This window comes from Sciurus vulgaris (assembly GCF_902686455.1).
Source record: "Sciurus vulgaris genome assembly, chromosome: 15".
NCBI classification, from domain to species: Eukaryota; Metazoa; Chordata; class Mammalia; order Rodentia; family Sciuridae; genus Sciurus; species Sciurus vulgaris.
In genome coordinates, this window is record NC_136476.1 from 90,881,614 (window position 1) to 90,896,518 (window position 14,905).

The window sequence follows — 14,905 nt, forward strand, 5'->3', positions numbered from 1 at the left end:
ATCAAATGCTGGAGAGGATGCAGAGAAAAAGGAACACTTTACACTGTTGGCAGGACTATAAATTAGTACAACCACTGTGGAAATCAGTATGGGGTTTCCTCAAAAGACTAGGCATGAAACCACTCTATGACCCAACTATACCACTCCTCAGTTTTTATCCTAAAGAATTAAAGTCATCATATTATCGTGATACATGTGTGACCATGTTTATAGGAGCACAATTCACAGTAGCCAAACTATGGAACCTGTCTAGGTGTCCATCAACAGATGAATGGATAAGGAAAATGTGGTATAAATACACAATAGAGTTTTATCCAACCATAAAGAAAAATGAAATTTTGTCATTTGCAGAAAAATGGATGGAATTTGAGAATATTATCTTAAGTAAAATAGCCAAACTCAGAAGGTCGAGTGTTGGATGTTTTCTTCCATATGTGGAAGCTAGAGGAGAATAAGGGGAAAAAAGTGATGGTGGGCTCTCATGAAAATTGAAAGGAGATCAGTAGAGTATGTCGGGGTCTTAAGCCCCCTTGCTCTTCTCGACCAGTGGCAAGGGAAGAGGACACTCCCCAACAAGGTCAGACTGGGATAGGTAAGGCCGACTGACCGCCGGCTCCCAGCCCTCCATGCGGAGGACAATCAGACGCGTCAGGGAGACCCGTCACAGCAGGAAGTCGTTTATTGAGGAAATCACACAGCTTTTATGTAGGGTGGGGGCTAGGCGGGAACCAATCAGCTTAAAGGTCAGCAAGGCATGGGGTGTTCACGCAGGCAAGAGTCCCATTGGACTATATGGCAAGCACGAGCTGATCACGTTCTCGGAACTATTGTTAACCAATCCCTGACGGTGGTCCGATTCATCGTCATTAACTATTGAAACCGCCTTTGAGGCCTTGATCTTGCTCACTCGCCAGGAAGTAAGGAGTCAGCCTGAGTTAGTTAACATGTCATTAGTCCCAACAGAGTAGAGAAAATGGACCAGGGGAGGGAGGAAGGAGGTAAAGGAGAAATACTAGGGAAATTGTATTGCTGTGTTATGTGCATGTGCAAACATGGGACAGCAAACCCTACCATTATGTAAAATGATGATGTACCAGTAAAATAAAAACACTAGAGATATATTATTAGAGAAAATTTAGCATTGTTTAAATTGATTAAAATTACTCATATCTGAAGAAATAAAATAAAATATCACATATTTTGTGAATCCTTTCATATGAAATAACCAGGATAAACACATCCATTGAGACAGAAGGAGATTGGCGGCTACCAGGGATGGGGGAGAGAGGAATGAGGGGTGATCACTCAATGGGTATTCTTTGTCTTTCAGCAGTTATAACATCTTTTAAATTTGGAGAGATGGTTGTGCAACATTATGATTGCATTATATTGTATATTTTAAAATGATTAATTGCTTATTGTGTGAATTTCAAGTTAATTAGGAACAAATCCCCACAAGCTGTTGCCTGGTGGTGCCCAACCTCCTAACGCCCAAGTCACTGCTTCCAGGGAAGGCAGCCTGAGGGGATGATGACCATGGTGCTGGCAGCATGTGCTGGGCAGATAATGGACGGCAGGATGGACAACAGGCAGGAGATTATGGGGCCCGAGTCAGGAAAAGGCAACAGAAGGAGAGAGACTAATGCTGGCTAAATGTGTAGGGTCGAGAGCCCTGGGGCCCCAGAAGCCCAGCTACCCGTCAGCGCAGGACTGGCATCCCCAGTCCCAGGCTGGAGCAGGCCGGGTCTGGAGCTGGGTGAAGCAGAGTGATCACTGCTGTCCTCGTGGTTGCATGCACAGATTGGCCAAAGGATGAGGGTGGCAAGAGGGCTACAGTCTGCCCATTGCCTCTTCTCTTCCCTGTCCTGCAGATGTTGAATCTGTTTGTGGCTGTGATCATGGACAATTTTGAGTACCTAACGCGGGACTCTTCCATCCTTGGGCCTCACCACCTGGACGAGTTCATCCGGGTCTGGGCTGAGTACGACCCAGCTGCCTGGTAAGTGAGCCCCAGTGTTCTGTGGTCTCAGGGGTGCCCCCACCCATGGCTCTCAGAACAGGGCTGGGTGGCTTTGGACATGTCTCACCTGAATGCCCCTTCAGGTGTTGGTTGGTGCTCAGGATGGTGCTGATGTTTCCTCCAAGTGTCCTTTCTTTTTGGTCTTATATGCCTTGAAGCAACTCTGGGCAGAGACATGGACTCTGAAGCCCTAAGTTGGGCCCTCAGGTGGGCACCTGTGCCAGGGGTTGTGTAAGGTTTCAAGGAATCTGTGAGGCTGGTGCTCCCAGTGCACAGGCTTTCCTGCTTTTCCCTAAGGCCTGTTGTGAGGGGTGCGTGGAGGCAGCATGGCCACACCATGCTGCAATGCTTGGAGGGCTTTGAGAGCAGAAATAATGTAGTGTCCCTATGACCCCACCCGAGGGGCTCAGGGTCTTCCTCTTTGTCTTCCCCCTTGGAAAGAGGAACCAAGGTATACCTCTGCCCCAGCCCTGATTGTACATAGTGGGCATTTGGTGAGCTTTCATTGAAATCAGAAGAGCTACCAGGAAGGTTCTGGTATATTATATTTAAGACCTTTTATCAAAATGGGATGGTTACATGAAAGAGATGTGCTTGGTTTCCAGGTGGAGCAAGACTCTGATGGGGAGGGTGTGGGTCAGAAGGTGAAGTCATTGGAGACCCTGCTGCACCCATGCATTGGAAGAGCCCCGTACACTCCTGCTGTGCCCTCAGGGCAAGACCACAGTCAGGAGGGAAGCAAGCAGAGTACCAGGCTCTCCACCTGTCCACCGGCATTTATTCACCACTCACTCAACACTTGTTCACCACAAACTCATGCCTTTCTTCATCCACTGTCTTATTCACTCACTCACCTGCTCCCTTGCTCTTCGCCTGCTCACTCACTCACCTGCTCCCCAACTCACCAACTTACCTGCTCACTCACTCACCTGCTCACTAACTTGTCCACCTGCTCACTCATTCACTCAACTCCTTCCTTATTCACCTGCTCCCTCCCTCCCCCACTTGCTCCCTCCTTCCCTCACCTGCTCCTTCCTCTCCCACCTGCTCCCTCCTCCCTCACTTGTTCTTTCCCTCCCCCACCTGCTCCCTCCCTCCCCCACCTGCTCCCTCCTCCCTCACTTGCTCCCTCCCTCCCCCACCTGCTCCCTCCCTCCCTCACTTGCTCCCTCCCTCCCCCACCTGCTCCCTCCTCCCTCCCCTGCTCCCCTGCTCACTCACTCACTCACTCATGACTCTCTTCATCCACTGGCATTCATTTTCTCATCCCCCTGCTCCCTCCCTCCCTCACTTGTTCACTTACTTGCTCCACTCCAGCAGTAGTTCCTGAAAGCTGTTCCCTGCAAGATAGGAGGCAGGAGAAGGGTGGGGAGCCCTGGCTGCTGGTCCCAGGACGCCGGCCTGTCCCTGGCTTACTTTGATTGCTCAGGAGCCATGCTGTGGACTGAAGGGGTGGTTGTCAATGGGTGGTGACACTCACTTCCCATGCTCTACGGGGATGACAAGTTTGTGGAATGGGGCAGTTCCCTGGGGGGACCACTTCTGCCTCACACAGGCGTGTGCTTGGCCTCTGGTTGTGGGAGAGTCTGCAGGAAGTGGTCAGATTAAGAGCCTGGAGGAAGTGGTCAGCTCCTAGGGTGTTGGTCCTGTGCTCCATGGAGCAGGCTCTGCTTGCTTTTCCCTAACTTGAAAGAGGGCTTGATGGAACTCCTTCAGCCCTTCTCACTCAGCCTCTGGAGAGCACCCCCATCACAGAGAGGACGCGGGTATGACATGTGGCCCTCCTCATCTAGGCTAGTTCTGCAGCCACCGTGTCGTCAGGTACCCTGGAACAGTGGCTGCTCCTGCCCAGGCTCCTCTGAGCCCACAGCATCCCCTTGTGTATGTTCTATCTTAAGGAGAGATTTAAGGGTTTTCACAGTGTAGAAGCAGCATAGCGACTACTTGTGTTCTATTCTGCACGCACCCATTCCTATGGCTTTGTAGAGCCGTGTTGTTTCTCATGCACCCATATCTTTGTCCTCAAAGCCTCAGACTCTTTCTGGAGTGCACAGTCTCAGGGTCCATGACCTGGAGACTGAACCTTGCCAGGCAGGGCATTGGAGACTCCACCTCAAGCATGGTGTGGGAGTGCTCCAGGAAGATCATCCAGGTTGGTGGCCTCAGGAGTTACTGCCATTTCTGGATGTTCTCCCAAAAGGAGTGTGTTGCAGAAAACAGATACTTTCTTGGGTGCACTCCTATAATCCCAGCAGCTTGGAAGGCTGAGGCAGGTGAGTCATAAGTTCAAGGCCAGCCTCAGCAACTTAGCAAGGCCCTGTCTCAGGTCAGGGGCTGGGGATGTAGTTCAGTAGTGGAGCACCCTGAGTTCACTCCTCAGTACTGCAAAAACAAGACAAAATAATGCATAGCATACTTTATGTGATGTAATCTGCACTGAAGGATGAAGCCAACCAGTGGGAAATGACAGCCAGGTCTTCCACAGTCAGCCATAGGCAAGAACAGAAGTAATACACATAGAAAGTAGACGTGAGCCCATACAGCTTTATGACTGTGAACAGCAAGGACTCAGACTGTCTCTCAAGTCCCAGAGTTTGGGAATATGGAACTCTGGAAAGTGTGGGCAGGTGGGATATGGTAAAGAAAGTCCAGTGGAGGAGTAGACAGCAGAGCATGAGCCACATCCCAGAGTGGCACAAATAACACCAGATAATGAGCAAGACCAGGAACCCCAAGGGCAGACATGCTCGGTAGGCAACACATGGGACTGCCCTCATGGGTGCCCAGTGCCTCCAGACCGCCCAAGGAGGCCATAGCCCTTCAGCCATGGCTGGGCAGCCTGGGTCTGGATCCACTTCTGGCAGAGCAGAGGGCACCTTGGCCTTCAGTAGCCTCCACAACAGATGCAGGCATGTGGTTACCTTTATTTCACTGGTGATCACTTAGATGTCTCCTTGTGTTGTTTTGGGAGAAACTTTGAAACTGTAACAAAACTTTATTAAATTTCCCAACATTTGTGTATGCACGTATGTGCATGTGTGTGGCTAGGTTTGTATGCACAAGCACAGTCTTGTGCTCATATGTGCAAATGCACGGGTATATATGTGTGCATGTGTGAGCCCATGTACACTATGTATGTGATGTGTGTTCACACAAACGTGTACATGTGCATGTTTGGGGCATACATGTGATTGTGAGTGTATGTGTGCACATGTATGTGTGTGCAAGGCAGCTGCATGTTTGTGTGTACATGCCTATGTGTGCACATGTGGGGTGTTCACATGCTCATGCACATGCTGTGAGTGCGGGTATGTGAGTTCATTGAGTGTCATGTGCACACGGCTGTGTGTGCATGTGTGTGAGTGTGTGCATGCTGTGGGAGGCAAGGAAGGCACAGGCTGTTGATTTCTGGCTCTGCCTTTCTCAGCCTCCTTTGTTGCCTCAGCACTTGTGTGAACTGTGGAGATTCGAGAGGAGAATCACAGTCATGTTTCTTGGAATGATCAATCTGCTTGTTTTATGTTCATCCCTCTGCCAGTGAACGTTTCTGGAGCATAGCTGTGTGCTGGGCGGGGTCGAGAGAGGAAGCAATCAGAGTGTCAGCCAGGCTACTCAGAGGGAGACACTGGCCTTCGCTGGAGGCCAGGCGTTTCTGAGGAGGAAAGGTGGCATACCACCTGAGCAAGATGAGTGGAGGAGAGGGAAGGGTGGGAGCAGAGGGTGGGAAGGCCAGGTGGGCTGTGCTAGGCTCCAGTGGGGAATGTATTACAAAGGGGCTGGGAGGAAGGCTGGGAAAGGCTGAGAAAGGACGTGAAATTGGGTTTAGCAAGTTGCTTTGATTTTACTCTATAGATAGTGGGCAAACTTGAATCAGCGACCCAAGCTTTTCATCTGGTGGCATCTGATTGATTTGATAGGCAGGGGCAGTCCTGAGGCTAAGCAACCCCTGGTGTACCCAGTCCCCCTGCAATGGTAACTCGGGTCCAAAGATGAGCAAGCACCTCGAGTGAGACCAGAGTGGGGGTTTCTCTTTCTTCCTTCTTCCAGAAGCAAATTTGACATGACTTGGAACTGATTGGTCAGAGGGAACTGCATCGTAGGGAAGGAAGGTAGCAGTGGTGGTCCAGGGTTGCTAGCCCTGGAGGAGGGTGTCTTTAGCTGGACCAGCAGGTTCCAGGGCAACATGCCCCTCAGGTTGCAGTGTTGGAGAAACAGAGGGACCAGGGTGGAGAGAGACTTGTGAAGAGTGGCTTCAGCACTCAGGGAGTAAGAGGGCCAGACAGAGACAGGGAGGGCAAGCCCAGGGAGACCCACCAAGCACAGGGGCACAGTGTGCAGAGGGGCTCTGTGTGGGCCTGGGGGTGTGGCTGTGTTCTACTGCTGCAGAGTGCTCTGCAGAATTCTCTCTAGAAATTATCCTGGGATTGACACACCTCCTGGGGAACACCAAACACCAGGCCAGCAGCAGTTGACCTGCCCAGCTACACTCCCCACCTCCATCACTATTGCTCAGGGCTGCGTCCTCCCCTCGTGCTGGGTGGGTGGGTGGGTTGGGCTGCACCGTGCCTTTGTTGCCATAACCTGTGACGTTTCCTTTCCAGTTGCCGGATTCATTATAAGGATATGTACAGTTTGTTGCGTTGTATTGCGCCACCCGTTGGCTTAGGGAAGAACTGCCCTCGTAGGTTGGCCTACAAGGTTTGCAACTTCAGAGCCTCCATCCGACATACTTCCCTGCCGAATTGCAAACACAGCACACACTCCCTGCCTGGTTTGGGAATGATGACACCTCACCTACCCTGCCCTGCCCCGCACTCTGGCCTCCTCGACGCTTTGGTTCCCCGTCAATCTCCCTGATCCCTCCAACTGGCTGGGGGCAGGCAGCTTTTGGAGAGTGCACAGAAAGCTTTCTGGTCAGGCCATGTTGGCCAGGATCAGCCGCTGGGTGGGCTCTGAGGTCAGAGTCATCTGCACCAGGATGCAGCCGCCTCACCCATGGTTTTCCTCCAGGCTCTTGCGGGTGGGCTGATGGTCAGATAGGCCAGAGACTCAGGGCCCAGGGGAGGGATCTTGGACACTAGTAAACAGGAGCAGTTTCCCCTCTGGTTCCTGTGAGGTTTCTGGTTCTCTGGGGTTTGGAGAAAGGGCAGAGGTAGAGTGGGGCCCACAGACAAGCCCACCCGCATCGCCTCTAGATGAATCTGCTCAGCACAGTGGAGAAGTGCCCTGGCCTGGAACTGTGGGGAGAGAGCACAGTGGGGCAGACCCACCTGCCCGAGAGAGGCTGGGTCTGAACCTACTGTGCCTCTGGGGCCCCAAGCCCAGGAGCAGGCACCAAAGGGCTGAGGGAGGCCCCAGGCCCAGTGGCCTCTTTGCTTGGGGAACACTCCATCACGAGCCCCCAGACCCTCCGAGTCTGAGCCGTGGGTCCCAGGCCCCCCAGGAGGCTTGCCTGCCTGTTGGTCTGGACTTACGCTGTCAGATGGTACAAGTGTGGCACCAGGCCACGCCTGCCCAGCTGCTCCCCACCGCAGTCTCGTCCCCACCCAGCCCTGACCCCAGCAGCAGCCCTGCCTGGGTCGCCTCGGGCGTCTCTGGGCTTGGAGCAGGACTTGCCCCAGGGTCAAGTTTGTTTATAGAGCTTCCAGGCTCCCTCTCTAGTTTCTTGGTCGGTCGTGGGTTTTCTTCACTCTACCTCTGGTCTCACTCGGGAGCCAGTCTGCTGTGGCAGTGGCGGTCGCTGCTGTGCTCTGAGGCACAGCGACGTCTCCACAGGACTCTGCAGCTCTTCCTGCATGGTGAAATAGCGCTTTCTGATTTGGCCTTATCTGTGTTCTAAAAGAGTAAACCAGAGATTCACAGCCCAAAGCCGCCCCGATGCAGCCCTCCCCCTCCATGTTCATTAGCTCAGATGTCACCCTGCCCGCTGTCCTGCGTGGGGCTGGAGTGAGGAGGTGAGGCTGGGGTGGGGCCGCAGGGTCCAGTCAAGCAGAGAGAGCCCTCACTTTGCCTCTTGGTTTTGGGTGTTTAACCCGACACTGATTAACTGGATCTGTTTTCTTGTCTGCTTCCTCCCCTGCCCCTGCTCCCTGCTCTGCCCCTCCTGCTGTGCCTCCTCCTGTGGACCACCCACTGTGCCTGGGCCTCTCTGGGACTGGTTTCCAGTGGGCGCATCAGTTACAATGACATGTTTGAGATGCTGAAACACATGTCCCCGCCTCTGGGGCTGGGGAAGAAGTGCCCTGCTCGAGTTGCATACAAGGTAGACCCTGAGCCTGCACCCCCAGAGCTGTCTGTGCCAGGCTGGGCCTGCCGGGGGCCTTCAGCCACAGGGTGCTCGTGGGCTCTCCTGTCTGCTTTCTCAGGGCTTGTTGGCTGTCTGCACCCAGCTGCCTCCCTGTCCCTGTCTTCTCTACCCCACTCCCTCTCTGCTCCCCTCCCAGACAAAGGGACATGGCCACCACCATGTCTCTGCACTGGCCCAGGGTTCACAGTGCTGGCTACCCCCTCTGCTGACAGCCCCAGAGAGGCTCAGGAAGATGAAACCAGAGCCCACGTCACCCCCTGCCCTTCCTCCTTCCCTTCCCTTCCTAGGAATGAGGGGACAGACCAGTTTCTTGGACAGAGTTTATTTTCATTCTGGGCTCAGAGCCACCCTGGCTGCCCTGTTTCCTAGGCCCTGGTATGGGAGACGTTGTCAGGCCCTCAGTCAGGCCCTGGGCATAGCGGGGGTCTGCAGGACCTCTGGTGCTTCTGCACATACCTGCCTGCCCAACTCATCAAGTGCAGGTTCCCAGCCAGGCTACAGTCTCCAGGGGCTTCCTGGGCTCCATGGTGGGAGGGAAGCACTCTGGTGTCAGAAAAGAAAGGGTGTAAGGGGCATTTGCCATCAGTCTTGGGTTTTCAGCAGCCACTGCAGGAGCAGCACATTCTCTAGACCTGGAGTCAAGGTGGCCAAGCTGTAAGGAAAGGATGGAGCGAGGGTGCCTCCCAGGCTCCCCCCTGAGGCTGGGCAGGTCAAGCTTCCTCCCCCTGCCCATGCCACTGTCAATCACCCACCCATCCCAGGAGGGGCCCCATTGCTTCCAGCAACAGGGATGGCCTGTGTCTCCCTCTGTCTGAGGGAGCTGCCTATAAGAGATTCCCCAGTTCATGGGCATCTCCTGTCCGCCCTGTCTCTGTGCCCCATTCCAGGTCTTCATCTACCACCTGATTCAGAGTAGCCTGTGGTAGCTGAGCAGCTCCTCCCAGCCACACACAGAGGCCCCTCCCCTACCCCTGACTCGCATGTGGGTTGTGCCTGCCAGAGGCCCTGCATGCAAGGCTATAGCCGTGACCCTAGGAGGGAGAGCTCTGTCCGCATCAATGCTGAGCTGGGTGGCAGGTTGTGAGGTCCTGCCCAGCCTTGCCAGCTGGATGTGGGGAGACCACGGGAGGCTTTCGGGTGGGAATGAATGGCCCCGGGGAGCTGGGGAGGGAACTGACACCTGTTTGCCCTGAACTTGTTCCTCTACTTCCTGGAGGCCTCTGGCCCTTGGGGGCCGGGGGCAGGCAGTGGGATCCCTGGTGAGGGCAGCCCTCGAGTGCCCTGGACGGAGCTCTCCCCTCTTGGAAACCATCTGCTTGCTCCTCTTTCACTCCCATCCTGACTCCCCTCCCTGGGAGAGGAATTCCTTGGCCTCTCGCACTGCCATCGGTGCTGGTCTGCAGGGACGCCATGCTCTGGGAAGTAGGTTTCGCCTGGTGAGCAGCACACATGCTGTGTGAGGTCCTGAAACCATGGCTGGATGTGCCAATTGGGGCTTTGCCAGCATTCGGGGGACAGTCTGGCTTTTGTCTTCAGTCCTTCTACCCGCCTCTTCATATTGAGGTCTCAGGATGCAGGGCCAGGATGCTGGGGTCAGGGCTGTGTAGCCTTCCCCAGGGAAGGAGCTAAGGGACTATGCTGCCAGAAGGTGCACACCGCAGCAAGGAGCTCCTGTCTCCAGCCCCCATCGCATGCCGTGGACAGCGTGGTCAGGGTGCTTGCGGCATCCATCTAACGAGTCTCCCCAGATGCACCCGATTCCCCATTTCTCCTCTAGGCCTTCTCAACTCTCAGTGCCTGAGGCTCTGATCAGCTGTGGACCCAGCCCAGAGGACCATACTGCATACTGTAGATGCCTGTCTGCGGCTACTCTGCCCTAAAAACCAGAGAAGGAAAGGGCCCACCCTATTGGGGGATAGGGACACAGTGTTCCTTGCCACCCAGGCTGTGGCTGGAGGATCCTGGAAGCCCTATGAAGTGCCTTCTATTTTGGGTCCTTCCAACTGGAAGGGGCTGATCTTGAGGGCTTCTCTCGCTGCCTTGAGCCAAGATGTTCTCTGCCTTCCAGTGGCACTGAGCATATCTTCCCAGGCCCTGGCTGGGTGGTAAGAGGTGGAGCCCTGCTGGGCCTGAGTTAAAGCCACCCCTTGAGGGGTGCTCACTGCTAGCTGGGTCTCAGAGCAACACTCAGGGCCATCCGGATAACCCAGCTGCAGAGGAAAGAGGCGATATGGCAGAGTGAAGGACAGGAGCCCCCCTCCTGTGAACTATCCTAGAGGCCTCAGTCTTGGACCCTCCTCAGCCAAGGCCAGAAGCCCTTTTTCTATCCTTGGGTGGTGGACAGAGATCCCTCTGGCTGAGGGTGTCCCTGTCCACCCAAGGGCCCTGGCTCCTGGCCGGGCCCCATATCCTTACTTGAGTTCCTGCTTTTCTGCAGCCAGGAGAATCCTTAGCTCAGATGAGGGTAGGACCAAGGGTGAGTGTGAATGCTGGCAAAACTCCCATCCACCCAGACTCGCTTGGCCCAGTCACCTGCAGGGACCACCTCAGGGGACCCAGCAGGCCTCCATGGACTCTGAGCACTGCATAGTCCTGGGGTGGGTTGACCCCACTGCACCTGGCCCTGACCTGCCCCCACTCGTCCCCAGCGCCTGGTTCGCATGAACATGCCCATCTCCAGTGAGGACATGACGGTGCACTTCACATCCACGCTGATGGCCCTCATTCGAACTGCACTGGAGATCAAGCTGGCCCCAGGTAGGTGAGGTCTCAGGAGGGAGGGCAGACTGTGACCCCCATCTAGAGAGCCAGCCCCAGGTGATGTGGGAGAAGGGCGGGTGGCTCTGTCTAGAGGGACAGCTGCACCAAGCCGCAGCTCTAGCTCCTGGTAGTGTCTGCACATGGGCACTGGAGTGACTCCGCCTTCTGGCAGGAGGCCAGGGTACAGTGAAATGGAATAACCTACCTGTCGCTCGGAGCCAGCAGTGGTAGCCAGACATGGCCCAACCCAGGCTGTGCTGTCCTCTGCTCCCTTCTCCTTCACGGAGAGCCTGGAGCACCAGAGGGGACCTCTGCGCCTGCCCTGCCTGGCATCTCTGCCCGGGGGCTCCGCCCTTTCTTGCTCTGAGGCATGGAGGCCAGGCCTTGCGCACCAGGTCCCCTCTCACCATCTCCTCGGGACATCACACGCATGCTCTGTTTTTTGCCTTGTGGACGTTTCCCTCTACTGGGTTACTTGTAACAATTTCTCCTTCCTTTAAAGACTTTGCTTTTTCCTCTCTGTTGATTCCTTCCTTCTTAGTAGCCAGCTCCCTCTGCTGGTCTCTGCTGTCTGATTCTCCTTCCCAGTCCACGGTTGGGCTCATGCCCCACTTTTTGCTGAATCTGTGTCATGTTGAGGAACTCAGAGGTTGGTTCTCAGTGCTCACCCTGTGGCCCTGTCCGCAGCCTTCCTCCATTCCCACTCCCTTCTGTTTGAAACCGTCTGCATCTCTCATATTCTCTTACCTCCCCCACTCTGAATGGCAAGTTGGCCTCAAAACATTCTCTTTGCCCCGAAAGCATTGTTTCCATTTGCTCCGTCACCACCTCACCTATTCCCAGGGCTTTTCATCTTAGGAATCGAGTCTTGTATTTTGGTCCACCTGAGTGTTCCTCAAGTTACTGTGTCACCTGGAAGCCCAGCCAGTGCTGCACAGCTGACTCCCATAACCTCAGCTCCAGGCCTCACAGCCTCCTGGCCTCTTCAGTAGAAACTTGTTCCTCCGCTTCCTAGCCAAACCTTGGAGTCATCCTTATTGCCTTTTCTCCTTATTTCATTTTGGATTTGTGTCAGATCTTGTATCATATCTTCTTGACTCTGCCTTCAGAATATGTCCAGAAGGTGCTTACTTCTGTCTCTCCGCCAACTGCCAGCTCTGGTCCCAGCCAGTCAACTCCTAATATATTGCTGCAGCCTTTGAGCTGATCTGCATCTGCCCTTCAACATGACAACCTGAATGATCAGGGAAAAACCAGTACAGTTGATGGGCCTCTCTTCTTCCTCTGACAAAGAAGAGAGAAGCTGCAGATGACCAATGTAAGGAACAAAGAGGGGCATCACTGTGGATCCTATTGACAGTAAAAGGACAGCAACGGAATATTACAATTCACATCACATCAATAAATTCAACAACTTAGGTGAAAGGGAAAAATTCCTTGAAAACACAAACTACCAAGCTCTTTCAAGAATAGATAATCTCAGTGATACTATTTGTGTTAAATAAACTAATAGTCAGCAGCCTTCCAACAGAGAAATTCCAGACCTGGATGGTGTCACTCGTCAAGTCTACCATACATTTAGTGAGAAATGTTTAGACTTTGGCTAATCCTGTAGGCTCCTCCAGAAGATGGAAAAAGAAAGAGTATTTCCCACCCTATTTTAAATGACTTTACTTTGATCCTGAAACCAATGATGTGACACAAAAATAAATTTACAGACCCATATACCTCATGAACAGAGATACAAGAAATCTTCAACACAACTTTATCAAACAGAATCTAGCAATACATAAAAGAAGCCAATGCGTAATGACATAATTGGGGCTTATTGCAGGAATGCAAGGCTGGTTTGGTGTTCAAACTCAATGAATGTAATTTACCACATCAAACAATTAAAACTATATGGTACCAGTAGTCACAGAGAAGCAGCACATGACAAAATTCAACATTAATTCATGATGAAAGTTTCTATGTAAGCTCAGAAAGAAATCTCCATCAATCCTATCATATCACCCCACAGACACGATAAAGGATATCTATGGGAAAACATCAGCTAGTGCCATATTTAACAAAGAAAGATTCTTCCCTCCTAGGAACAGGATGGAAGCAGAGATCTACAGTCAGATGAGGTCTCAGCCACTGTGCTAAAGCAAGAAGAAGAATGAGAGCAAGAGATGGAAGTCCCTGTGTTCACCACATGGGCATGATTACCTTGCAAAAAAATCCCAAAGAATCTATTTTAAAAGTTACTGAAACTGGTGCACGTAACAGGCTCCCGGGATGCAAGGCCAGTGTACAAAGGTCATTGTGTGTCTCTTGGGCAGCGAGCAGCTGAAATAGAAGCAAAGGACCTGTGAAAGTAGCCCCACAACCATGAATCACTTAGACTCTTCATGCAGGATGCATGCATGTACTATCAAGTTGAAAACATTCATAAGAGGAATTGAAAAACCTAAAGAAATGGAGCATCCTGTGTGATGTTCATGGATGTGAAGACTCAGTGTTGCCGGGATATCAGTTCTCCCTACATTAATCATTAAAATTAATAGCTTCTTGGTAGTAATTTACAAATCAAATCCGAAGTTTATAAGAAAAACAAAAGAACCTGAATGATAGTTTTCAAAATGAAGAACAGAGTTCAAAACTTGCCCTTTTCTACAAAGCAGACTTGACCCAGGTGTGGATGAAAGGGTGGAGACACAGAACCATGGGCAGAATAACTCACTCATATGGTAGCTGATTCTCAACAAAGTTGCAGAGGCACTTAAAGGGGAGAAGATCATCATTCCTAACAGATACTGCTGGAAGAATTCAGACCACTACATGCAACATGAAAAACATTCTTGACTCACACTGTCTTCATCTACTCAGGCCGCCAGCTTGTAATACCAAAGACTGGGCAGCTTAAGCAACAGAAATTTATTTCTCATAGTTTTGGAGGCTGTGAGATCTAAGATCCAAGTGCAGGCAGGGTAGGCTTTGTTCTGAGGACTCCTCTTCTGGCTTGCAGGTGGCTGTCTTCTTGCTGTCACCTCATGGCTTTTTCTCTGCACAAGGTGAGAGAACACACGTGCCCTCTCTGGGGTCTTTCTATAAGGACACAGACCCTATGGGTTGGGCCCCACCTGGAGGCCCTCATTTAGTACTAATTACCTTGTGACAGGTCTCATCTTCCAACATGGTAACATTGGTAATGAGGCTTTTTCATATGAGTTTGTGGGGAGAACAAATCAATCCATAGCACTTGAAATGGGTCATAGACAAATGTAGAATCTCAAATTATAAAACTTCTGGGAAAAAATGTTGGCAACTTTGAGTTATGCAAAGATTTCTTAACACAAAAAATACATCCACCATGAAAGAAACAAGTTGATAAACAACTTCATTAAAATTAAAACTTTTAGGCTGGGGACATAGCTTAGTGGTAGAGCTTGCCTAGCATGTGTGAGACCTGGGTTCAATCTCTATTGTTATAAAAAAATCATCCGATTTCCAAAATAAAAATTTTAGTTGTACAAGGTGCTGCACACCTGTAATTCCAGCAACTTACGAAGCCAAGGCAGTAGGGTCCTGAGTTCAAGGCCTGCCTGGGCATCACAGTGAGATCTTGTCTCAAAAATAAATAAAACTTTTGGTCTTCCAAAGATATTTAAGGGACTGGGGATATAGCTTAGCAGTTGAGCACTTAGGTTGTTATGTGCAAGGCCCTGGGTTCCATCCCCAGCACTGCCAGAAAAGAAAAAGATATTTAAGAAAACAAAAAGACAAACCTAAGACTTAGAGAAGATATTTGCTTAATGCATATCTGATATAAGAAT

General features: G+C 51.8%; 1 protein-coding gene across 1 annotated transcript in view; it reads left to right on the plus strand.

Moving 5' to 3' along the window:
• Window positions 1–14,905, plus strand: part of CACNA1B (calcium voltage-gated channel subunit alpha1 B) — a 192,163-nt gene that overhangs the window by 164,175 nt on the left and 13,083 nt on the right. The window contains exons 36-38 of the mRNA XM_079112735.1: window positions 1,872–1,999; window positions 8,186–8,282; window positions 10,976–11,084. Of these exons, the coding sequence (XP_078968861.1) occupies window positions 1,872–1,999; window positions 8,186–8,282; window positions 10,976–11,084 (334 nt within the window). The remainder of the gene's footprint in view (window positions 1–1,871; window positions 2,000–8,185; window positions 8,283–10,975; window positions 11,085–14,905) is intronic.